Source organism: Lissotriton vulgaris, chromosome 6 (assembly GCF_964263255.1).
Source record: "Lissotriton vulgaris chromosome 6, aLisVul1.2, whole genome shotgun sequence".
NCBI classification, from domain to species: domain Eukaryota; kingdom Metazoa; phylum Chordata; class Amphibia; order Caudata; family Salamandridae; genus Lissotriton; species Lissotriton vulgaris.
In genome coordinates this window covers 1292013816-1292039079 of record NC_141694.1, presented here as the reverse complement: position 1 = coordinate 1292039079, position 25264 = coordinate 1292013816, and the positions used below count along the sequence as shown (strand labels likewise).

The 25264-nt window shown below is 42.5% G+C and overlaps 1 protein-coding gene across 2 annotated transcripts in view; it reads right to left on the bottom strand.

The window, feature by feature from the left end:
* SLC2A12 (solute carrier family 2 member 12) overlaps positions 1-25264 on the bottom strand; it is a 418153-nt gene that overhangs the window by 16584 nt on the left and 376305 nt on the right. For both annotated transcript variants that reach the window (XM_086927426.1, XM_086927425.1), the window contains one exon: positions 16030-16162. In XM_086927426.1, the coding sequence (XP_086783552.1) occupies positions 16030-16162 (133 nt within the window). The remainder of the gene's footprint in view (positions 1-16029; positions 16163-25264) is intronic.

Genomic DNA, 25264 nt, shown 5'->3' with positions numbered 1-25264 from the left:
CACCCTCCTAGCCCTTAACCCCGGTCGCGCCCCCAACTGCGTCCAAGCCGCTCCTGGACGCACCCATGGCCCGTTCTCCTGCCTCTCCTGCAGACTCATCGGCACCAACAACACCTCCGCTGCGACCACAACACTGACTCCCGACCCCAACCACCTACAATGCATCCTTCTCAACACCCGCTCGGTCCACAGGCACGCCATTGACCTTTGGAACCTACTAGACACCATCTCCCCTGACGTCGCCTTCCTAACGGAAACATGGATGAACGCTTCCTCCGCCCCTGACATCGCCATTGCCATACCTGATGGCTATAAGATCACACACAAGGACCGCACTGACCATACAGGAGGTGGAATCGCTATCGTCCATAAGAAATCAATCCGCATCTCAACCAGCTCTGACGTCAACCTCGCCAACTCCGAACACCTTCACTTCCAGATCCACATTGACCCCAAGACCACACTCAGAGGCACCCTCCTCTACAGACCACCAGGACCCCGCGCAAAATTCAGTGAAGACATCACGGACTTCATCACCCCACACGCGCTCCCCTCCAAAGACTACATCCTTCTGGGAGACCTCAACTTCCACCTTGAAAAGAGCAACGACCGCAACACCGCCACCCTCCTGGACAACCTAGCCAACCTCGGACTTAAACAATTGGTCACTTCCCCCACCCACATCGCAGGTCACACACTCGACCCCATCTTCACCTCCAGCAATCATGTCTCCTTCAGCCACACTACGGATCTCCTCTGGACCGACCACAGCTGCGTTCACTTCACCTACAACAAACCGAAACCCATCGTCCACCCCCAACCAACTCTACAAAGAAACTGGAACAAAATCACCATGGATCAGATCTCCACATCGCTCCTTCAAACCTCCCCAGCCCTCTCTTCTAACGCCAACGAAGCCGCATCTAACCTCACCCTCTGGCTATCCAACACCGCCGACACCTTAGCACCAATGAAAAAACGTCAACACACACTTGGCATCAAGAAGGCCTCATGGTTCAACGATGACCTCAAGAAGTCCAAGAAACTGTGCCGCTCCCTTGAAAAGGCCTGGAAAAAAGACCCATCCACCAGCAACAAGGACGCCTTCAAAAGCGCCATCCGTACTCACCACCAACTGATCCGAAAAGCCAAGAAAACAGCATTCAAAGATCGACTTGACAACAACGCCCACAACAGCAAGGAACTTTTCAACATCGTCAAGGAATTTTCCAACCCCTCGGCCAACGCCAACGACATCTCCCCCTCTCAAACCCTCTGCGATTCCCTAGCCTCTTTCTTCCACAACAAGATTGCTGACATCCACAACAGCTTTGACAACCAACCCGGAAGCCAACCCACCCTACCTTCAGCTGACCATCTTCCCCCCGTTAACACCCTTAACGCCTGGAACCCTATCTCCACTGAGGACACCATCCGCCTGATGAATTCCATCCACTCTGGATCCCCCACAGACCCATGCCCTCACCACATCTTCAACAAAGCAGACTCCGTCATAGCTCCTCACCTCCGAGACGTCATCAATTGCTCCTTCAACTCCGCTACCTTCCCAGAAAACTGGAAACACGCTGAACTCACCGCCCTTCTGAAAAAACCAACAGCAGACCCCACCGAACTCAAAAACTACCGCCCCATCTCGCTTCTTCCGTTCCCGGCCAAAGTCATCGAGAAAGCTGTCAACAACCAGCTCGCCGCCTTCCTCGAAGCCAACAATTCACTCGACCCCTCACAATCTGGCTTCCGAGCCAAACACAGTACTGAGACCGCCCTCATCGCAGCAACAGACGACATCCGAACTCTACTGGACAATGGAGACACAGTCGCCCTCATCCTCCTCGACCTTTCTGCAGCCTTCGACACAGTCTGCCACAGCACCCTCTTACACCGCCTCAGAAACATCGGAATCCAAGGAAAGGCACTGGAATGGATCACCTCGTTCCTCACCGGAAGAACCCAGAGAGTCCGCCTCCCACCATTCAAGTCCGAGGCCTCTGAAATCATCTGCGGCGTACCACAAGGATCCTCACTCAGTCCCACCCTCTTCAACGTATATATGAGCCCCCTCGCGGCCATCGCCCGCCAACACAACCTCAACATCATCTCTTACGCGGATGACACTCAACTGATCCTATCTCTCACCAAGGACCCCAGCACCGCCAAAACTAACCTTCACGAAGGAATGAAAGAAGTCGCCGAATGGATGAAACAAAGCCGACTGAAACTGAACTCAGACAAAACAGAAGTCCTCATCTTAGGTAAATCCCCCTCTGCATGGGACAACTCCTGGTGGCCGGAAGCCCTCGGAAATGCACCCATCCCGACAGACCATGCACGGAACCTTGGCGTCATCCTGGATGCCTCACTATCAATGAACAGACAAGTCAGCGCCGTATCCTCTTCCTGCTTTAACATTCTTCGCATGCTCAGAAAAACATTTCGCTGGATCCCCACCGAAACAAGGAAAACAGTCACCCATGCTCTGGTCACGAGCCGACTGGACTACGGAAACACCCTCTACGCAGGTACCACCGCTAAACTCCAGAAGAAACTACAACGAATCCAAAACGCCTCAGCCAGGCTCATATTAGACATCCCACGCAACGAACACATCTCTGGTCACCTTAAAGACCTCCACTGGCTACCCATCAATAAGAGGATCACTTTCCGACTGCTCACCCACGCACACAAATCACTCTACGACATCGGACCAGATTGCCTCAACTCTCGACTGTCCTTCTACTCCCCCTCCCGCCAACTCCGCTCTTCCAGCCAAGCCCTCGCCACTGTACCTCGCATCAACAAGACCACCATGGGAGGCAGATCCTTCTCTTACCTGGCTGCCAAAACATGGAACTCACTCCCCGCCTACCTTCGCCTAACCCAGAATCACCTAGCGTTCAGAAAGCAGCTTAAAACGTGGATATTTGACAAATAATCCTCCTCCCCTTCCTAAGCGCCTTGAAACCCTCTGGGTATGTAGTGCGCTATATAAATTTCATGACTTGACTTGACTTGACTCTCTCTATACAGCCCTATACTCTTTCTACCAAATGCCTTGCACTGCATCACCCTGCTGTTTCTATCTCTGTTCACTGTATCCCTCCTTCATCTACTTCACCTCACTATCAACCATCTCTTTCTCTTTACTTCACTTCTCTCTCATACCTCTACACCACTCCTCTACTGACATGTCTCTCAGACCTCTCTCCACCTCTCCACTCTTTACCTCACGCCTCTCTACCTCAGATCCATCTTTACTTCACACCTCTCTCACAATCTCTTCTTTACCAACCTCTTAGTCTCTTGCTACAAAACATACCAATTTACTTAATCCATTATTTACTTCCTCACTTCTCCAAATGACCCCTCTACTTGAACTCTTTTCCCCTCATCCTCGCTTCTCACCAGCTTTCTCATTACCTCTCTTGTTCTACATTCACCTTTTTCTCTATCACTACCTCCAGTCTTTGCCTCTTTCTCTATATCAGCTCCCGTCTTTACCTCTCCTCTATCTACCACCCACTCTTCATACATCTTTTCTCCTTACCTCTCTGATTCTGCCTCTTTCTCTATATTTCACCCTCTCTCTACCTCTTCATCAGTCTTACTACCATCTTTCTCAAATCTCTCCCTACTTTACTTTTGTTTTTCTCCACCTCACCTTTCTGTTTACTGTTCAACCTTTCTCTCTGCCTCACTACATTTTTTACTTTGCATCAATCTGTACATCTCTCCTTACCTCACCTGTATACATCTACCTATCTTGTTCTCTATATCTCAATTACCCCTCTTTAACCTTGTCTCTCTATCTCAACTACTGTACACCCAACTTCTCACTCTAGCTGCATTTCATTCTCTACCTACCTCAACTTAAAACCTCTGTACTACTTTTTCTCTACCAGTCTCTTTGCCATTATTAATCTCTGTATCTTTCTGGCTGCTTCTCCTTCACCTCTTTTCCTTACACCTCTCCAACTTTACTTATCTCTCTATCTCAGCTCCTGGTCCCTTTTCCCTCTACTTTACCTCTCTTACTATATCACTCTCTTTATATCTCTGATCTTTTGATGTCTCCTGCCTCGTCTCATTTCTGCTACTGAGAAGATCGAGAGCGTAACTGTATAGGTAGAAGAGTTCACACATACAAAGAGCAGAGTAAGTACAAGGCAGTGGTCGAGAAGGAGAAGATTGTCAAATATTATCTGATAGAATGATGAAAATCTGAAGTGCAGTCAGTAGCGGGTGGCATGGATTGGGGGCGATGAAGATGGTAAAGAACAGTAAGTACCCAGGCTTCGAAGCTCCCCTAACCCAATGCCGCAATGCAGTGTTGTGATTGGTCTGAACGCCATGGTACGACGCTCTGCCAGAGAATGGGAGCCTGGGTATGTTCTCCACCCAGGTTGTAATGCAGTCTGGCTAGAAAACCTGCAAAGTACGCATGACTGTTTGGCTGGCCCAAAGGGCTGGCCAAACAGTCATTGCACATTCACAGAGTGCCCACCACTCCTTCCCTCTGCTCTGAGAGCAGAGCAGCACCACCCCACCCTGCAAAGACGCTACCTCAGGAACAAATAAAATGATAACAATGAGTTATTATCATTTTATTTTTGCTTTATTTCCACTGCAGAAAACAGTGTGGCGATGCTCCTCCGCCTTAGTGGAGGAGCCACCACTGAGTGCAGTACTTTGATTTTCACTGCTGCAGCAAGAACTCCCTTGTGAAAAGGGAAATTTATTTGTGGATATGAATATCTGAAAAGGAAGCTACAATTTCACATGCTAGCTGCACATGTGGCATTTTAATAGTATGCACCCCTCCACTAAACATCCTCAAAGTCCATTTCACCATGTAGTTTCTACAATCCTAGGAACAGGCTGACCAGACAATGAATTCTACATAAATTATTACTTTAACAAGACAAAAAATACAGAACTAAGCACAAACAAGCATTTGCAATGCAATAAGTCTCGCATTTGCGAAATTTTAAGTTATTGGCATTGTAAATGACAATGCCTTTTATTCATATGTTTTGAAAACCAACACATAAATAATAGGTTTGTTATTTACAATGCCAGTAGCTCAACGTTTCGCAAATATTAGACCTATTGCATTGCACATCATTGCTCTCATAGTGAAAAGCAAGGGTGCGTGACAAAGTCAAAATTCTGCCAGCAAATTAAGGGTATCTCTAAATGGAGGGGTTTTGTCCTACGGGTCCTGGCTGGACAAGATACATTTGATAAAGAAGGAAATGCCAGGGCTCGATTTTAACAAACCAGAGCTAATTTATTCAGCTGGTGTGTGCCTTCTTTTCATTATTCAGAGAAGGTATGCATTTGTCATTATTCATACATTTCAAAACAATTTTCCATATTTCAACAATATACAGAGGCTGAAAATATCCCTTTTGCTGGGGATACAAATGAACGCAATATTTCGTACATTTCAATACATTTCAAATCAATATGTGCAGACAAAAATAAATGAAAAATAATTCATAAACAGTTACACTTTCATCATTTTTTTCATAGAACAGGCATTGAATCCTGTGCACCAAAATTCATTTAGGTACATTCATTATTGTGTTGCTATATTGTGTGCCTACAGCCAGATGGCCGACGCGTTTCCAAACCCTTCTTTTAATCTAATGGGTTCTTCCTCAGGGCCGGGCTGTGTACCTATGGTGCAAAATTAGGGACATTTAGTATCTCCTATTTTCCTGAGTTCTTTACTTAGCTTCATATACAGGCGGAGCCTGTGGAATTTTACCTTGTGTGACAGGTTTACTGACTGCTGCTTTCAAGCACGGGGCATCGAGTGACCTTGAATTTTCACCATTACCTAGATGTAGTTAAGGATGGGTGAATTTAGTAAATATATTGAGTTTTCACATTTCATTGTGCAAAAGGTATCTCTGTAAGGGCTGCGCTAACACTTACTTGTTTTTTCGGTTATTCTCTCAAAGTGATGTTGTTGTTAAAATGTATGTCGCGTTCCGCGGTGACTCCGATCTGTATATTTAAAAATTCGGAATCAGTTCCAAGAATAAAACATTAGATCGAGTTCTGTTTATATTTATACTTTTCGCTTACTTGTGTGTAGCGCGACTGGTGACCCAGGCTCTTCACATGGTTTAAATGAGCGTTCGCGTTTCTTTTCCGAGTTCTGTGGGGGGAATCAAGCCGATATTGAAGTTTACTTGGCGTTGATTCTTTTTTACTTATGCGCTTCTAAAAAGGCTTTCGCGATGCTTCCTTACCTCTGTCTGTGGGTCTCTTGCTGCGCTAGGGGTTCTATGCGGCCGCTTCTCACTCCAAGTGCTGCTATTCTGGTTTGGTTTGAACACCAAATGGAACACGGTTTCCTGTTTAAGTATGCTGCTAGGGATTGTGGGATTTGTAGTTTTTTAGGGAAAAGGGTTTTGATATGGTTGTGTGTTGAGTTAGAAGGGTTAGGCGCAGCGCATTAACTCGTTACCTTTTAATGGATAATTCTTCAGTGGTGGTGGGGTTCACAGGGGACTCAATAATTGGTTCTTTGTAATTCCGACATTTCGTTCAGGCCATCCATCACGCAATTACATTTTAAAATTAGATAAGCCTCTTTTTTTAGTAACATGGCATCGATGTTTCCTCCTCTCGGAGGAACCTTCATAGCTTGTAGTATTGTCCATTTAAAATCGTTTTCATTGTGTTTCTGTTCAACAAAGTGCTGGACCATGGGTGCGGACAGTACTTTGTTCTTGATCCTAGATCTGTGTTGGGATATTCGTTGGTTGACTTTTTGGGTGGTTTTTCCTATGTACAACTTAGGACACGGGCACATGACTGCATATATTACATTTGATGTTTTGCAGTTCGAGAATCCTTTATGTGTCCATTTTGTTGTCTTGAATGAAAATTCTTCACCTTCAATTGTATTGGGGCAGGAAGCAAATGAACCACATTTGTGGTGGTCTGTTACAGGTGGTAGTTTCCACAATGTGCGTAAGTCAGTTTTGGCTTTGCTTACTCCCAGATCGGCCCTTACAATCCGCTGGGCTATACTTCTGTTTTTCTTTAGGGCAAACAAGGGTTGCTCCATCGGGACTTCTGAATTTTTAATCAAATGCCAGTTCTTTAGGATGATGGATTTCAACTTGTTAGTGTATGGCCCGAAAGTGGTAACACATACCGGCCTATCCAATAGTTTAGTATCTTTGTTGGTTCTCAATAGCTCTTCTCGTGGAGTGTGCCATGCCCTGGTAGTTGAGTGTTTCAATAATTTGTGGGGATAACCCCTCCGCTGTAATTGATCACTCAGTATTTGTGAATGGATCAGGAAGTCTTCTTTCCTGGAACAATTCCGTTGGATTCTCAGCATTTGTCCGTACGGCAGGTTAGATTTTAAACTTTTAGGATGGTAACTGGCATAGTGTAAAATTGTATTCTTATCAGTGTCTTTACGATGTAACGTGGTAGTCAGTTAATTTTCATGAGGAAAAACCACAACATCTAGAAAGGTAAGCGATGTTCTGCTGAATGTCATTGTGAATTTTATATCTGGGTGTCTGGTATTGAGCCACTGATGGAACTGGGTGAGCGTTTCTTCTGACCCATTCCATTGGCACCAGATGTCATCAATGAAACGATACCATTTGGTTGTTTTGAAGGAATGGATTGTTACGGTAGATGAAGCGCTCCTCATACAGGGCCATGAAGAGCACCGCCATTTCCGGGGCATAAGGACACCCCATGGCAGTGGCCTTCACCTGCACGTAGAACGTGTCCATGAACCGAAAGTAGTTCCTTTTGAGTGCTATTCTCGCTAAGTTAATGATAAAATCTGTGGGGACTCTATGTGGTCTGGGTCGTGTGTCTAAAAAATACTCCATTGCTTCTAATCCCTCTTGTTGGGGGATTTGGGTATATAGGGAGGTGACATCAAAGGATACCATCACCTCTTGGTTTCCATCAAATGAAGTCCCTTCAATCTTGTTGATGAAATCCCTGGTATCTTTAAGGTATGATCTTACTTCAGACAAGAAAGGTTTAAGGAACACATCCACATATTTCGCAAGTGGTTCCAGTACCGAATCACACCCGGAGACAATGGGTCTTCCGGGTGGTTCAGATAAGTTTTTATGAATTTTTGGTAAAAAATAGATTACCGGAATGCGTGGGCTTTTTTTGTCTAAATATTGGAATTCCTTCATTCCTAATATCCCCTTGTCCCGACCTTCTGTGATTATGGTCTGAATCTCAGCTGTTATTTGTGGAGTTGGATCCTCTTTGACTTCTCTATACCACTCGGTATTTTTGATTTGGCTGTTGGCTTCAGTAATGTATTTATCTCTGTCCCAGACCACAAGGGCGCCCCCTTTGTCTACGGGTTTTAACACTATCGATTCGTCATTGCGTAAAGTGTTCAAGGCTATTTCTTGATCTCTAGTGATGTTCCTCTTGAGGAACATTTTTTGTTTGCTTAATTGGGTGATGGAGGATAGAACGATCTGTTCAAAGGCTATTATTTCCTTTGGAATGGTATATGTTGGGGGTACAAACGTGGATTTATTGGAGAGATTAGAGGGTTCATTAACTCTAGTGTCTTCTCTGTTGTGAAAAAATGCTTTTAATCTCAGTTTGCGACAAAATTCCAATGCTTCAATTTTTAAATGCGTCAGGTCAGTGTGAGATGTTGGTACAAATTTAAGTCCTAGTTCTAGTACTGATTTTTCATGTGCAGTTAGTTCCCTGTTTGAGATGTTTACTCGGTCATTCGATGCCCCGTGCTTGAAAGCAGCAGTCAGTAAACCTGTCACACAAGGTAAAATTCCACAGGCTCCGCCTGTATATGAAGCTAAGTAAAGAACTCAGGAAAATAGGAGATACTAAATGTCCCTAATTTTGCACCATAGGTACACAGCCCGGCCCTGAGGAAGAACCCATTAGATTAAAAGAAGGGTTTGGAAACGCGTCGGCCATCTGGCTGTAGGCACACAATATAGCAACACAATAATGAATGTACCTAAATGAATTTTGGTGCACAGGATTCAATGCCTGTTCTATGAAAAAAATAATGAAAGTGTAACTGTTTATGAATTATTTTTCATTTATTTTTGTCTGCACATATTGATTTGAAATGTATTGAAATGTACGAAATATTGCGTTCATTTGTATCCCCAGCAAAAGGGATATTTTCAGCCTCTGTATATTGTTGAAATATGGAAAATTGTTTTGAAATGTATGAATAATGACAAATGCATACTTTCTCTAAATAATGAAAAGAAGGCACACACCAGCTGAATAAATTAGCTCTGGTTTGTTAAAATCGAGCCCTGGCATTTCCTTCTTTATCAAAAGCAAATTAAGGGTGGCATTGGTAGCAAAGGAAGCAAGTGCAGCTCAAAGAGGGCAGGAGTGATGTGGCCACATGTCTTCAGCCCCTTAACTAGATTTTCAGCAACAGACAGGATTGATTAAGGTGGGCTAGTGTGGAGTCTGAGAGGGTGCAGAGTGGGCCACTGAAACATCCAAATGTGAGAGTAGGAAGGCTGGAAGGGCAGTTTTGAAATAACTTTCTGGGAAAAACCGTTCCACTTTCTTTAAAAGAGAGAGCTGGTACAAAGCAGTCTTGGTGTTCTTGCCGATAAGTTCCTTGCATATGAAGAGGTCAGTGTCTAGGGTGAATCCCAGTGACTAACCAACCGCTGGACAAATGTTGGTCTTTGAATCCATGGAGGTTCTTGCCATTGAGCCAGGTTTGGATTAGATTAGATGTTTCATATTGTTGTTGGCAAATAGGGGGAATTCAGTTTTGGTGGGATAACTACCAGACAGGTGCTGAACGTCAGAATTGTATGATGTGCAGGAAGTGCTTAATATTTACAACAAGGGGTGGTGAGGGACAGAGTCTCTGAATTAAACAGAATACTCTCACCCAGTCAAGAGATCAGGGCTAGATCCAACACCGTTTTTTAGCTCACTGCACCATCCCAGTTTCAGAACCTGGCTGTATGCAAATTAGTCTGTTCCTGTCCCAGTGCATGATGGGAACAGGGCAAACCAAACTACAAAAGCCAATTCTTACACTGGGAAGGAAACAAGCTACCGGGGACCGGTTTCTGGCATTTCAGCCGTCTTCGGCCCGGCTTGCTTGAATCCTGATGGTGCAATGAGCAAGGGACTCACATCTGAGTATACCCTTCCACGCTTAGGGTGGACAAAAATATTTACAACAAGGGGTGGTGAGGGACAGAGTCTCTGAATTAAACAGGATTCAAGCAAGCCGGGCCGAAGAAGGCTGAAATGCCAGAAACCGGTCCCCGGTAGCTTGTCTCCTTTCTGGTGAAGAATTGGCTTGGTAGTTTAGTCTGCCCTGTTCCCATGATGCACTGGGCCAGGGACAGACTGATTTGCATATAGCCAGGTTCTGAGCTGGGATGGGGCAGTGAGATAAATAACGGTGATGGATCAAGCCCTGATCTTTGGACTGGGTAAGAGTGGTCTGTTTAACTCAGACACTCTGTTCATCACCACCCCCTTTTTGTAAATCGTTTTTGGCCACTATAGGTGTGGCAGGGTATACTCAGACATGAGTCCCTTTCTCACTGCTCCATCAGGATTCAAGCAAGCCGGGCCGAAGAAGGCTGAAATGCCAGAAACCGGTCCCCGGTAGCTTGTCTCCTTTCTGGTGAAGAATTGGCTTGGTAGTTTAGTCTGCCCTGTTCCCATGATGCACTGGGCCAGGGACAGACTGATTTGCATATAGCCAGGTTCTGAGCTGGGATGGGGCAGTGAGATAAATAACGGTGATGGATCAAGCCCTGATCTTTGGACTGGGTAAGAGTGGTCTGTTTAACTCAGACACTCTGTTCATCACCACCCCCTTTTTGTAAATCGTTTTTGGCCACTATAGGTGTGGCAGGGTATACTCAGACATGAGTCCCTTTCTCACTGCTCCATCAGGATTCAAGCAAGCCGGGCCGAAGAAGGCTGAAATGCCAGAAACCGGTCCCCGGTAGCTTGTCTCCTTTCTGGTGAAGAATTGGCTTGGTAGTTTAGTCTGCCCTGTTCCCATGATGCACTGGGCCAGGGACAGACTGATTTGCATATAGCCAGGTTCTGAGCTGGGATGGGGCAGTGAGATAAATAACGGTGATGGATCAAGCCCTGATCTTTGGACTGGGTAAGAGTGGTCTGTTTAACTCAGACACTCTGTTCATCACCACCCCCTTTTTGTAAATCAGGAAGTGCTTAAGTCACTGGATATGTAACACAGGAGGCTTTCACATACAGCTTAGTCTCATCGACTTACTAATGGAATTTAATGCTGTAATTGATGAGCTAAGGGTAGAGGGGGCAGGCCTAAGGGAAAGGTTGAATGGGACACAGATTAATGTTTTGAAGGTCCCCAATTAATAGAGGGAGGGGGCGTACATTACAGTGCTATTTTTTACTCTCTTAGATACAATCAATTGTAGCTCTTCTTTTCACAAACTCATTTCATACACACTACTGCACTCACTGTTTCTGCACCCATTGCTTCAATACCCTGCTCACTGTTCCATGCTAATGCTGTCACTCACGCTCTACTGGTCTCATTTACTAATGCATCCTCACTTATTCAATCAAATATTACTTTACTCATTCGTTGTTGCAATTACTCACTTCTTTACATTCACGTCTTCACTAACGCATTTCTTCAATCATTCATTCATTAACCCCCTTGAGACTCATGCATCCATTGCTCTATTCAATTGTTTCTTTGGTACACTCATTCAGTGCTGTACATTCATACATTCGTCCTTGTAGTGACTTATTCACAGCTGAACCCAAAGCTGCATTAATTAACATTTACACACATTCATGTATGTTCGCACACTCATTCTTTCGTGTACCCATTTATTAACTGCTACACTCATTCAGCTCACTCCTTTCTTCTTGTGCTAACGAATTTACTGCAATTTTCATTCACTCCTGACAGTAATTCATGTGTGTGCTCATCTATTAATTCATGTGCACTCGCAAATATATTTATCAAAGGTATGATTGCAACTATATGGTATTATGTACCATTATTATTGTAGGATATAGTATTTTTATCTGCAGGCCCTGATGTATAATTTTTCTAATGTGTTGCATAGCACAAGTCTACTTTTTATTTAACTTTACATTTCGACATTTTATGATTGGAAATGTGTAATTACATGTTTAATAAAGCATATTTAAAAAAGTAAAGATTCAGTTTCTCATTTTGCTATATAGATTTTCTTTGCCTGTCGCATTTATATTGACCATAGGTCTTTCAAATAGGGTTTGTAGCAAACCTCCTCAAAAACATTTTTATCTATATTTGAACTGAATTCAACTATGATCTGGAATGTTTCAAAAAACAAATTGAAGTTGCTGGTAATTTGCAAAGTGTGTAGGCTACCTTATTTGATACACCTGATTTATTGCTAAAGTCAGAAAGACATTTACTTTGTTCAGCAGCTCTTTATTTAATATATACAGTAGCTGTGTAGCAATACAAAATTAATGTTCAGATAGTTAAAACAGTTAATGATTGTCTGACTTTTAAAGTAGCCATATATTCTTTTATATTGCCCTTAAGTTATTAAAAACATGATATCTTCATTAATGGCATGGCAAGCGGTTATTGGAAGTATTTTCTTATCAATTTTCAGATATTAATATACTGCTTGCTGTACACTTTATTTACTTATTAATAATTATTTTTTCCTTTAAAATAAAGACACCTGCAGAGTGACTCAATATATTCTTGGTGTTTCATATCGAAATGGCAGAGAGTAGTCTTAACACTATGGGCATATTTATTATAGCTTCGCGCAACGCAGCAAGCCACCTTGCTGTGCTATGTGAAACAGAAAGCGCCGGAATGCACCATATTTAACATCATACAGCGCATTCCTGTCCTGTCCCTGCACTGGCGCACTTTTGCCGCCTAGATCCAACACAGGCACCATTGCATCATGATGTAAGGGTGCATGCACTGTAAGCAGGATTGTTTTTGTGCAGGAAGGGACACCAAAATGCGGCCCACATAAAAAGAGGGTAAAAACAAGGATAAATACAGTTATTTCTACTTGTTACGCCTCCCCTTTGGAGGCGTAGCATTCTGAGGCATAACATGAAACTGGTCCCACTATGCTAGTTTCTGGTCCAGGGAGGACCTGGCCTTGGTTCAAACTGGGTTGACGTGACGAGCAAAATAACAATGGATTAAACCCAGATCTGTAACATGGGGTTGAGTTTTTTTAAAAGTTTCGATACTCTGTCCATCATTTTATTATGTGATGTTCCATTCCCATGTCTACCACTAATGATAAATCTGGGAAGGCCCCAAAATCCGTGGGTGGATGCATGGGAACAACCACGCGTCACCCATGGAACACCTCGCGAGGGCATAGTAACACAAGGCAGGGATTTACGCGGCCTTGCGTTACTCCAGATTTATCAAGCCATGCAAGATGACCTTGTGTGGCTTGATAAATGTTAGTGTTGCATTGACCTTTTTGAACAACAAAGAGTCACATCCCTATAATTCCCCCGGGGAAAGAGAGGCATCAAAATCCACTAACCACTCAGAAGGACACTTGTGCCACTGGAGTACATTATCAACTAGATTGCCAAGACAAAATACAAAAGTGTAATATATTAAACATTTTTTTTACAGTTTATTCAGTAAGATGCAATACAATATTGTGCACATAAGTGTCATGTACAAGGTTAAAAGATGTATCAATACACAATTACATAATAAAACATAAGGAGGAAAACAGATTGTCGACGCAGCGTTTCGGTTTTACACCTTCTTCAGGACAAAGAAGGTGTAAAACCGAAACGCTGCGTTGACAATCTGTTTTCTTACTTATGTTTTATTATGTAATTGTGTCACAAGTGTCCTTCTGAGTGGTTAGTGGATTTTGTTGCCTCTCTTTCCCCGGGGGAATTATAGGGACGTGACACTTTGTTAATTATTTCTCTCCTTGTCCCTAATTGGATTTAATAGGAGACCTCCCTTTCTTTTTACTGCATTGACCTTTTTGCCCTTTGCGCGGTGCAAGGGCGAAGTAACACCATGATAAATATGGGCCTATGCAAACTGAAATCAACTCCAAATCTTGCGTTCCAGAACAGCTACAGGCAACTGTGACTATCGAGAAAGAAAAATGTGCAGTTGAATGACTTTCATAAAAACACTGCACTGAAAACAAATGTGCTCAGAACAAGTGGGAAAACGGAAACGAAATATACAGATAAGCTTCAAACAGAAGCTTTACCTTTGAATGTGGTGCTATATCAAAGCTATCCAGCCACACTACTACCTATAGAACATTTACTTTCTTGAGGACTTTACTGTAACTCCCAGAGCACAAAAGCATCGCCATTTACAACCCACTTACTAACAGTTGTAAAAAATCTGACATCTTATTGCTAAAAGGCTAATTTTAGAGAAATTTACATTTTACTCTGAAAGTCGTATAGTAACTGCATCTATATTGTTCACACTGTGCTCATGTGAATGTTGCCATCTTTTGTACATTTCATGTCCAAGAACTTCGACTACAAAAATTATGCTTAATTCTGACTTCTATACCGACAGCTGCAAAGTTGCCTTAAGTTTAAACCTCACAAACACAACTATGCACGATTACCTTAGATTTAAAGTGGGCAGCACGTTTTATAATACACATTAAATTATTTAAGAAAATGTCAAACTTTTTCCAACATCTTCAGCATGCCGACATTGGGATATAAAGTGCATGTTTTCTGATTTTACAGTAGATAAAGTGTTACATTATTTTTCCCCATGGCAGTTGTATTGCAGTTTCAAAACATGTACTTACTCTTTAGTTTACTGTGGTTTGTTTTTCTTGTTCACGGCTACAGAGAACTAAGGTTGCTTATGTAAAAAAATCTGGAGGGCTTATAAATAAGCCCCCGAAACTTTAAGTACAGATTAGTGCAGCAATAAATCAGTCATCTTTCTTTTTTGAAGCTTCATGGGACAAGAGGCTGAGCCTGCCTATAAATATAGTATTCCAACAGAGCGCCATACATAGTCCTTTAAGTCATATGCACAAAGCTTCAAGTTTTGTTGGAAATATCATGTTCTTTTTGCCGCATAAGTTATTTTCAGTGTTGAATATTGTTTTTGTTTGATCATCCCAGTCGTATTTAAAACATCATTTTTGCCTTATGATATTAATACTTTCAGCTTCTTTGAAGTGATTCTCTTCTTTATGGTTTTTAGACCTTCATGTCAGCAGATCTGTGACCTTGCTTTTATAACGAAAACTGAATTTTATGAAAAGTTAAGGAACAGTTTGATATAGATCTCCTTCCCTTCATTCCATTCCTGACTTTTGTGTGCATAAACTGGCTCAGGCAATGCTTATTAGTTTTGCTGGCCTGTTCAGCATTGGCAACACGTACTGTTAAAGCAAAAAAGGTTGGCTAATACATTTCAAATGCCAGACCTATTGGCTATGCCAGTGCTTGTTATCTCCATTGTGTATGCTTGCGATATATTTTTTTTTAAAATAGCCATAACACAAGCTTGCCAAGGCCAGCCCTATTGGCTTTGACAATGCTTGTTAATAAATATTAGAACATTGGAATGTTGGAAGCTCCATTGAAAACAATGGAGTGCTCCGGGCTTATAATGGCTGGTATAAGCCTGGAGCTCCAGCATTCCAATGTTTCTTTGTTCACAGCTCTGGCTGTGAACAAAGGCTTCAGGGAGCCTGAGGGGATTCCAATCCCCTCACGCTTCCAAAAGGCTTTGTTTTTTAGTTAGAACATTCTGTCCTCTAGTGACAGAATGTCACTTGTTAAAGGCCCTCGCCTTCGGCTCGGGGCCTTTAACGCTGGAGAGGGCCTTTAATAGCCGGTATAGCCCTCTACGGCGGGCTATAAGGCTATATTCTAAACATCTTAAAAACAAGCAATCCACCTCTTCTTTATATAAGTAAACGCACTGAAAATATACTTGACACCTACTTTTTTGCCAGCTCTTCAGAAATCTCCTCCAAAGATCGTCCCTTTGTCTCTGGTACAAACAGGATTGTAAATCCAAGTGATGCTAGACTCATAACTGAGTACATGAAAAACATCCAAGGGAGGCCAATAAGCTCTAAAAGAAAAGAAAAAGAAAAACAATTTTTATTAGCTAAAATTGGGCAATGTGCAAATGTGTAGTAAACCTCTGAACAATATATATATATATATATATATATATATATATATATATATATATATATATATATATATATATATATATATATATATATATATATATATATATAATATGTATATATATATATATATATATATAGAAGTAAAACTCATCCCAGAAGCTCCAACACTGCCACAATAGCACGCAGTTTCGAAAAGACGAAGAGAGGAACCCAGGAATGGTGCCAAACAAAGTGCGTGTTTATTTAAGCTCAATTTTGCTCAGCATGCCCGCCATTATATATATATATATATTTTTTTTTAACAAAACAAAGACTCCCTCCTACTTCCTGGTCGGAATGAGAGACACAGACCCAATCTTCGTGGCAGAACAGTTTATTCAATTGTAAGCCGTATGACGCGTTTCAGGCAGGGGAATGCCCTTGATCACATAGTGAAAGCATGGTCCACCTTTTGTTTTTATCTTTGCATTGTGGTATACACCCATAGTTAAAACAAACAAAATACTTGCGTGAAATCTTACAGACAATCTTTCTTCTAACATCTGCTAGTTTAACCACTAGAGCCATTCTACACATATTGGGTGCCATGTTTATAAATATTGAGTTAGTGATATTGGTATACAACGTTTACCACGCATTTTTTACCACGCACTACACTTACAACGCAGGCATTACCAAGCATACCATTACAATGCATTGCGCTGGGGGGCGCTCTAGAATAGGGAATAAGTTTAATTTTATATCCAACACCTTCCCTAGTGTCCACGGGGACCGGAGTTGGAATATAAAATTACACTTACCACTATCCAGCACCTCAAAGCGCTATGCGTTGTAACGGTATGCGTTGTAAATACCGCGTTGTAATGGTATGCGTGGTAATAGTATGCGTGGTAACGTCATACATCATGAAATTGCGCTCAATTGTGTTGCACCATGTTATATATTGCATAAATATATAGATACATGAATAAAAATATAAATATATAAATAAATACATGAGTGAATAAAAAGCTTAAAATCACATTGTGAAACATTATTGAGTATCAAAATGTAATAAATAAAGTTTACGCTAAATATTACAATCCCATCTATGTAATCAGTGATAAAAACCAACTGAAACAATCTTTGTTGCATGAATGCTTAGAGGGAAATAAGCATAGAAACTGTGCAAAAGCGCTGTAAACATCCTTATTCAGTATTAACATGGTTGTACTTTAGGCACATATATATCTATGTCGCAGATCATATTTATTCGAATGTGGTGCGAAGCAGTGCTCCTATTGCTGCATAAATGCCAGACCGCTGATGATACATGAATATATGCCCCAATGAAGCTATTTATTCGTAAAGTGGTGTTATTTGCCCTTAGCAAAATGGAAAATGTAGATAAAAAACTCGGACTTAGAGTGACTGTATCTCATAGTAAAATTGTGTGCTACCTAAAAAAATGCTGTTGTGCTTACCATTAAAACTTATGAAGCTTTACCGTTACCATTAAAGTGCTAGTGCTGAAATAAATTGCATATAAGGGTTGAATTGATAAATGCATAAAATTAAAATAAACGGGGAGGGGGATAGCAGCTAAGTGAGAACTGTAATAGTCTTAATGATTCTGATATGTACATTAAAATCTAAAGTCCCTTTAGATAGCTATATGTCTTATGGGATCCTCTATATGCTACACAGGTGCAAACATTACATTGTTGCAAATCTCATTTTGTAATATAGCATATGTAGCATGGATTCCTTGATCTTTAGTGGCATGGGAGCTGCAGGTCATAGTCATTACTAATGGGAAGAAAAAAATATTTATATATATATAGACACATACATACACACACACACACACCACACACACATACATACATACACACATGGAAATAAAGTGGTAAATATAGGAAGTGTAGATAACTACCAGAAATGACTGTCTACAACTTGAACCTTTTCATTCATGAAGAGTGACGTAGGCAATGGTTTTAGTTAGTTTTCTCAGGCAGTTAAAATTTCCATGCTGTTTGAAGAAATTCATTTTGAATTTCCTGATCAGTGTTTTCTATTGACAGCGGCTATAACGACGTAAAAGCATTTAAAGGCATCATGAAAATTCGAAAATATCAGCCACACCTCTAGTGCTCACTGCAGACCTTACAATCACCATTTCAGCTCAACTCAGACAAATTAAGGAGAAAAGGGGATGAAGTGTGGCTCAATGGTTAGAGCGGCAGACCCTGATGCAGAGGTGTGGCCCGGGATCAGGGTTCAATGCCCGCCTCGGCGGGTCTTGGGCTCAATTTCCTCGGACCTGATCATTCTCAGTGCCTATTCTAATTATGGGTCCCACTCTGCAACTCTGGGCAATAGCTTGCTTAATCTCCACAACGGCCCCAACAGCACTGGGATGCCTGGCTTCATCTTGGGGGTGAAAGCAGTGGAAGCCTTACAGGGAGACTGTTTTCATCTTGGGGGTGGCCAGGATTGGGCATTTCACAGGGAAAAGCCAGGAAGGGTTCCACAGCGATATGCGTTACAGCGCCAGGACACCCCAGTTGGGGTATTTGTGTGCTTTACAAGTACAAATTAAATTACATTTACATTTACTTCGCACGGCTCGCTGTCTAAGACTGCCCTGGTAACATAGGCCACCATTCTCATTGCTCCAGAAAAGGGGCTAAATAGTGGTAATGAAGATGGTGGTCTGTCCTATCTCAATACTTGTCTAAAGGAACCTCCAGTTGATCAACTTGTAGAGAAAACACATATGGAATTGTTCTTTTTTTCCCCAGTTCATCCCGATTGATCACCACTCATGATGGCCTTTCCTCTACACATCATTTACTTCATTGTCTAGTCTGGATTCAATCATTAGCCTCTGAAAGCCAATGAACTGCTAAGTATGAACCTGAGATTAGACAGCCATTAGAGCCCAGAATTACTAACATTTTGTGTCATGATTGTGTAATTTATTCTCACAGCCTTGACACAAAATGCTAGTCGAGATTTACAAAGCCACGCGTGGGCTGATTGGATTCACTTTGCGTGGCTTTGTAAACAAATGTAACCTAAACTAGCGGTTTGCACGGCCTTGCTTTACACTACATTGTGTGGGCATTACATGGGTGGAGCACTGGTGTTCCCATGCATGTACCATGTATTTTTAATCAAAACCAGATTTACTAAAGGCAGTAAACCTGGATCTGTGCCAAAATGGCGAGCCTGCCCAGGAGAGGCGTAACAATGAGAAATATCTTCATTTCTCCCTGTTACTTCCTCTTTCCATGTGTGTTGCATCCTGCAGCACACATAGAAGAGGAATATGCTTCTAAAGATATTTTTGGGCAGGAAGTTATCACTTCATGCAAAAAAACATTTCTTGCCCATAACACGGAAACCCCCACTACGGCTCAAGGGTGCCTGTTTTGGTGCAATGCTCCCTGTAGTAGGCCAGCGCTATGGATACGCAGAAATGCACTATATCAGGGGTCTCCCAACCGGTCCTGGAGGGCCGGATCCATGCCAGATTCTTTGGATATCCCCATTGAGATACATGTAGTAATTTTAAAAATCTGGCATGGATCCGGCCCTCCAGGATCGGTTTGGGGACCCCTGCACTATATCTTAGGGGATATGGTGCATTTCTGCTATCTCCCTTTCACAGAATGTTGCACAGCACAGAAAGGTGCCCTGCTGCACTGAGTTGGGTGAAAGATTAGTAAATCTGCCCCTAAATGTTTTGTAAAGAGTTGGGTTGAGTAAGGCCTTAAATAAGGTGGTACTTAGCAGATGTTAAGTTTGACTCCTTTCTGCTGGTTTATTCAGAACTCTTCACTGCTTGCCTATTCAGATCTCACCACTGGTTCCCAGTCCCCTCCAGTTTATCAAGCAGAGTGTGACAGGGGTTGCGCCAATCGAGAAGATCCTCAATCTCTCAAATAGTCAGACATACCCGACCCTTAAAAACGTTTTAAAGATTCCTATCATTATATAATTTGATCTTGATAGGCGTCTGAGCACCTAATGTAATGAACTGTTATAATACTTACACTTTAGACTTGTTTCAATCAGTTTCATGCACACAGGATTATGTTTAATTTCAAACTTTCTGCAAAGGATCAGTATCTGTTTTCATTTTACAGCAAAATCAGGTCTATTTTTATATGAAAGTTCATTTATAGAAACACAGAAAGTTCTTCAGTCATGTTCCCTGGCTTCCCTGAGGAAATCAGTTAGGATGGACCACACATCATACGTCTGTCTAGGCTGGTCTCAATGGATTTCTTGTGAGATCACGTGCAGGGTGATGATGTCTCATGAGTTTCAGAAATGGCATCTGCGCTTCTGGGATGCCCAAATGTGGAGACTGTGCTCTCTGTACCAATGGATTCAAGCTAACCTCACTGATGAGTCCCATAGAGGCAAAAACTGGTCTGAAGTTGCTCCTCTACCAATCTGGATGGGTCCTGCCCTGACAGTTTAGGCTAGACCCTTTGCATTGGAGCAAGACCCCATCGGATTTGCATATGGTTGGCCTGTGTCTAGATTAACACAGAAGACAAATAAATGATGGATTAGAATGATGCATCCAGTAACATTACCCTTGGCTGAGGTTAATTCCAGAAAACCACCCATTGCTTTCTTGTTATCAACGTGAGATGCTCTAAATGCAACGGGCATACAAAGACATAGGTCCTGCGCTCACAGTGCAATTAGGCTCATGGTAGATCTTATTGATTAGGTCAAAACAGAGCAAAACTGGATACGTTGCCTATGTTCTCGTCTGGAGTGGACCTGGTATCGTAGTTTTGGCTGGATGTTTCTGGTAGACCAGAACTGGTTTGCATAAGGCTGGCCAATTTCTAGAGTGGCATAGTAGGCAAAAAAACGATAGACTGGAATGTGAACTTAAGTAATTTACCAGTGGCTAAGATTAAATCACTACCTAGGTCTGGCATAAAATACAGATTTGGCTGTCTTGCAAACCTCATGTTTTTCTAAAAATGTATAGAAAAAGACATACATTCACAGGAGTTGTTAGTTAATCCTCTTTATTTACGGAGGGGCTCATATGCCACTCATAATGTGTGTACCACCACAGCACCCAGTATGGTACAGTGACAGCCATTGCGGATGGGGTCTACAAGCAATCATGTTTGGGTAAGCGCTTATTTTTCCTCATCAGACTTTGAGGTAACAGAGGGAAAACACACAAGTGGAAAGAAGGAGAAAGATGGAAAAAACTGACCAAACTGAGAAAGTAGGAACCAGGAGTGTTTGGTGGAGGATTACAAAGGTATGAGGTGGGGTCACTTTATTCAGCATGCCAACAATAAATAATGCCTGCAATGGACTGCTGAGCACAACTTTGAGCCCTGGCGCTTATTCTTTTGCATTTCAATCAATCAATCAATCACAGCATTTGTAGAGCGCGCTACTCACCCGGGAGGGTCTCAAGGTGCTGGGGGAGGGGTAAGTTACTGCTCGAACAGCCAGGTCTTGAGCTGCTTCCTGAAGGAGAGATGGTCTTGGGTTCGCCGAAGGTGGGTGGGGAGGGAGTTCCAAGTCTTGGCTGCCAGGTAGGAGAAGGATCTTCAAGCACTGATGTCAGCCCACTTCTGCCCTTGAATACCTCCACCTTGAGTGTCGGCATTTTTCCTGTGCACTTATATACATCCACCTAGCAATTAGTCACCCCAAGATTGGAAACTATAAGGCATTTGGATTTACCAGTAACTTCTAGGTTCTATGTATGCTAGGTTGTCCTCATAAGTATTCCATAGTAATCAGGAAACTTATTGAAAGTGGCAATATTGACAGCTTTGGAATATTCATGCTATAGAAAACATGAGCAAATCATCCGAGTGACAAAAATGTATATACAATTTTCCAATTTGAAGCCACACTCAGCAGCTTTGAAAAGGACATCGGAAGCAACTGCGGCTGAGTCAAGAGAGACATGCAGTAAGGATTCGAGGTACTGCAGCTCTGTGAAGACCTCAAGTCATATCCACCTACTCGTTCCATCCATGTAGGCTTTGGAAAGCGGTGGCATTCCTCAATAAGGAGGGTCAACAAATTGCAATTAGGGCCCACCTTCAAATGCAGAGCCATATAACACAGGACCTTCTAAGTTTCTCTTATCCCGCTTAGAGGGCATGCATACTGACACTGCTAAGGAATGTGGTCCGGTCACAAATGTTTGGTATATGAAACTGCTGATTTTGAAACTCTATTGGCTGCTCACCCAGGCCCTTTATTACAACTGGGCTCACTTAGAAGTGGGCCACTAACAGGAATCTGCCAAAATGTATGGGTGCCCCGTTCGCACAACTCTTGTTTTCCCCAAAAAATTTACACATCTGTGCAAGGGAACAGTTGATGCAGATATTCAGGTCTTGGAAGGCCTGCCCAACTTAGTGGAGGAAGTAGAGTCTTTGTAATCTCTTTTTCACTTTACCATCATGTCACTGCAGTTCGAAGCACAAACAAATAAGTAATAGCTGCCACTCCTGGGGAGAAAGCACCTGATACTTCAGCGACCTTTGTTTATTTATTTTCAAAAGTAACCCCCTCCCCCATTTTGTGAGTTTGTCTATGAAAACTTTAAAAAATGCTGGCCAGTCCATCATGCTTGCATGATCAGGACGTCCAGCCAGCAATAAGCAACGTTGATGAATGTTCAACTGCTTTTAAAAGGGAGATCTCTTGATCTGAAGGTGAATCAATGTTAAACCCTATTGTGTATCGTCTATAACCCTAGTTCTGGCAATGCACCTCTCTCCCTGGGTTAGCGACTCTGCCCGGAGATCTCTTCTGTTAGCTAGCCAACTCCCTCAGAAAATTCCCTGCTTTAAAGGGCAATCTCAACTCAAGGACATTTTCGTCTTTCAAGCCACGGTTAGGTCTCACAATTTTATTTTAACCTGGTTGTTTACATCTACATCTATATGAGGTCTGGGCTGTTCTGAGGATTGTTTTCATCCCCCTAACATCATGAAAACCAAGTGTTTGTAAGTACCCTTTATAAATATCCTGATAATACAACACTGAAATGTATTCAGTCTGCTGTCTGCAGGCAAAGAAGGATGCCGACATGGTTGGCATGTGAACAGGCTGCGAATGTAGACTTGTAATGTTTTTCCCTTGTGCCTAGTTTCATTTTATCAAGGTTGTCGTGTATGCGGAGCCCCGCAAGAACATCCCCTAATGGAGCACACCAATTGGGATCACACGAGGTGCTTCTGTTTTAAGCAGTGAGGCTTTATTGCTTCATTTATATGGCAATTTTTCTGGTATACACGGCTTCGATATTTAACAGCATATCGAGAGTATTATAATCCATTTACACGTGAACATTATACTCCAATGCATTTCGGGCGAATGCGCCCTTGGTCACGGAGAGCTAAAGGAGGAAGCAGAAAAAACAAGGTGGTGAGGGAAAGGGAAAAGTGAAAGGAGTCTAATAGGGTGCTCTTAGGTGTGGGAACGCTAGGTTAAAAGTGCGCAATAGAAGTGCAGGGTATGGGAGTGGTAAGGATATTACTGCCGGTGAAATACGTAGATGGTGAATCTCTGGGTCTTCAAGAGAAAATATAAACAGAGGCGTGCTCTATAGTGTGGGGCTTTAGAGTTAAGTGCGCGTCGCTAAGGTGCAGGGTAGGGAGGTGATGAAAGTTTTACCGCCGGTGAGAGTGAAGTCTCTAAGCATACGCTAATGTCTTACTTACTTCACTGTAAAGCGTGATGTCCTCAGGTATAATCCTACGGTCATCTGTAGCCGTCAAAGCCGCGTGTAAAACAGTCGGCTAAATGGCTTGAGTTGACAGAGATGACGGACTCACGTCCGTGTGTACGGGGGCCATCTTAGAGTGGAGTGATCCACTAAAGACATTACGTGGTGAATACATGCGTGTGTGCACGGGTGGGGTAGACAGGATATACATATAGCGGGGAAAGTGGGGAAGGTAAATAACGTTAAAACAATATATTGACGTGAATAAGAGCGTGACTAAAAATGAGTGGAAGAAATGTTGCTGCTTCTCCATTCTCTTTATTACTGTGCCCTCCCTACCTTTAATTACTGTACTCTCCCTACCTTTAATTACTGTACTCTCCCTACCTTTTCCTTTGCTCATTTTGTCTACGTTTAGTTTTTCATCTTTATTTATGTTAACTACCAGATTCATTGCCATCTACTTCCCTTACCTTATCCCACTCTTTGTACACCTATTGAGTATCTTCTTTATGTCTGTGTTTCCCCAGCTCTTGTACCCTTGCCTTCATTTCATCCCTACATTTATTTATTTCATTTCTTCCACTCATTTTTAGTCACGCTCTTATTCACGTCAATATATTGTTTTAACGTTATTTACCTTCCCCACTTTCCCCGCTATATGTATATCCTGTCTACCCCACCCGTGCACACACGCATGTATTCACCACGTAATGTCTTTAGTGGATCACTCCACTCTAAGATGGCCCCCGTACACACGGACGTGAGTCCGTCATCTCTGTCAACTCAAGCCATTTAGCCGACTGTTTTACACGCGGCTTTGACGGCTACAGATGACCGTAGGATTATACCTGAGGACATCACGCTTTACAGTGAAGTAAGTAAGACATTAGCGTATGCTTAGAGACTTCACTCTCACCGGCGGTAAAACTTTCATCACCTCCCTACCCTGCACCTTAGCGACGCGCACTTAACTCTAAAGCCCCACACTATAGAGCACGCCTCTGTTTATATTTTCTCTTGAAGACCCAGAGATTCACCATCTACGTATTTCACCGGCAGTAATATCCTTACCACTCCCATACCCTGCACTTCTATTGCGCACTTTTAACCTAGCGTTCCCACACCTAAGAGCACCCTATTAGACTCCTTTCACTTTTCCCTTTCCCTCACCACCTTGTTTTTTCTGCTTCCTCCTTTAGCTCTCCGTGACCAAGGGCGCATTCGCCCGAAATGCATTGGAGTATAATGTTCACGTGTAAATGGATTATAATACTCTCGATATGCTGTTAAATATCGAAGCCGTGTATAC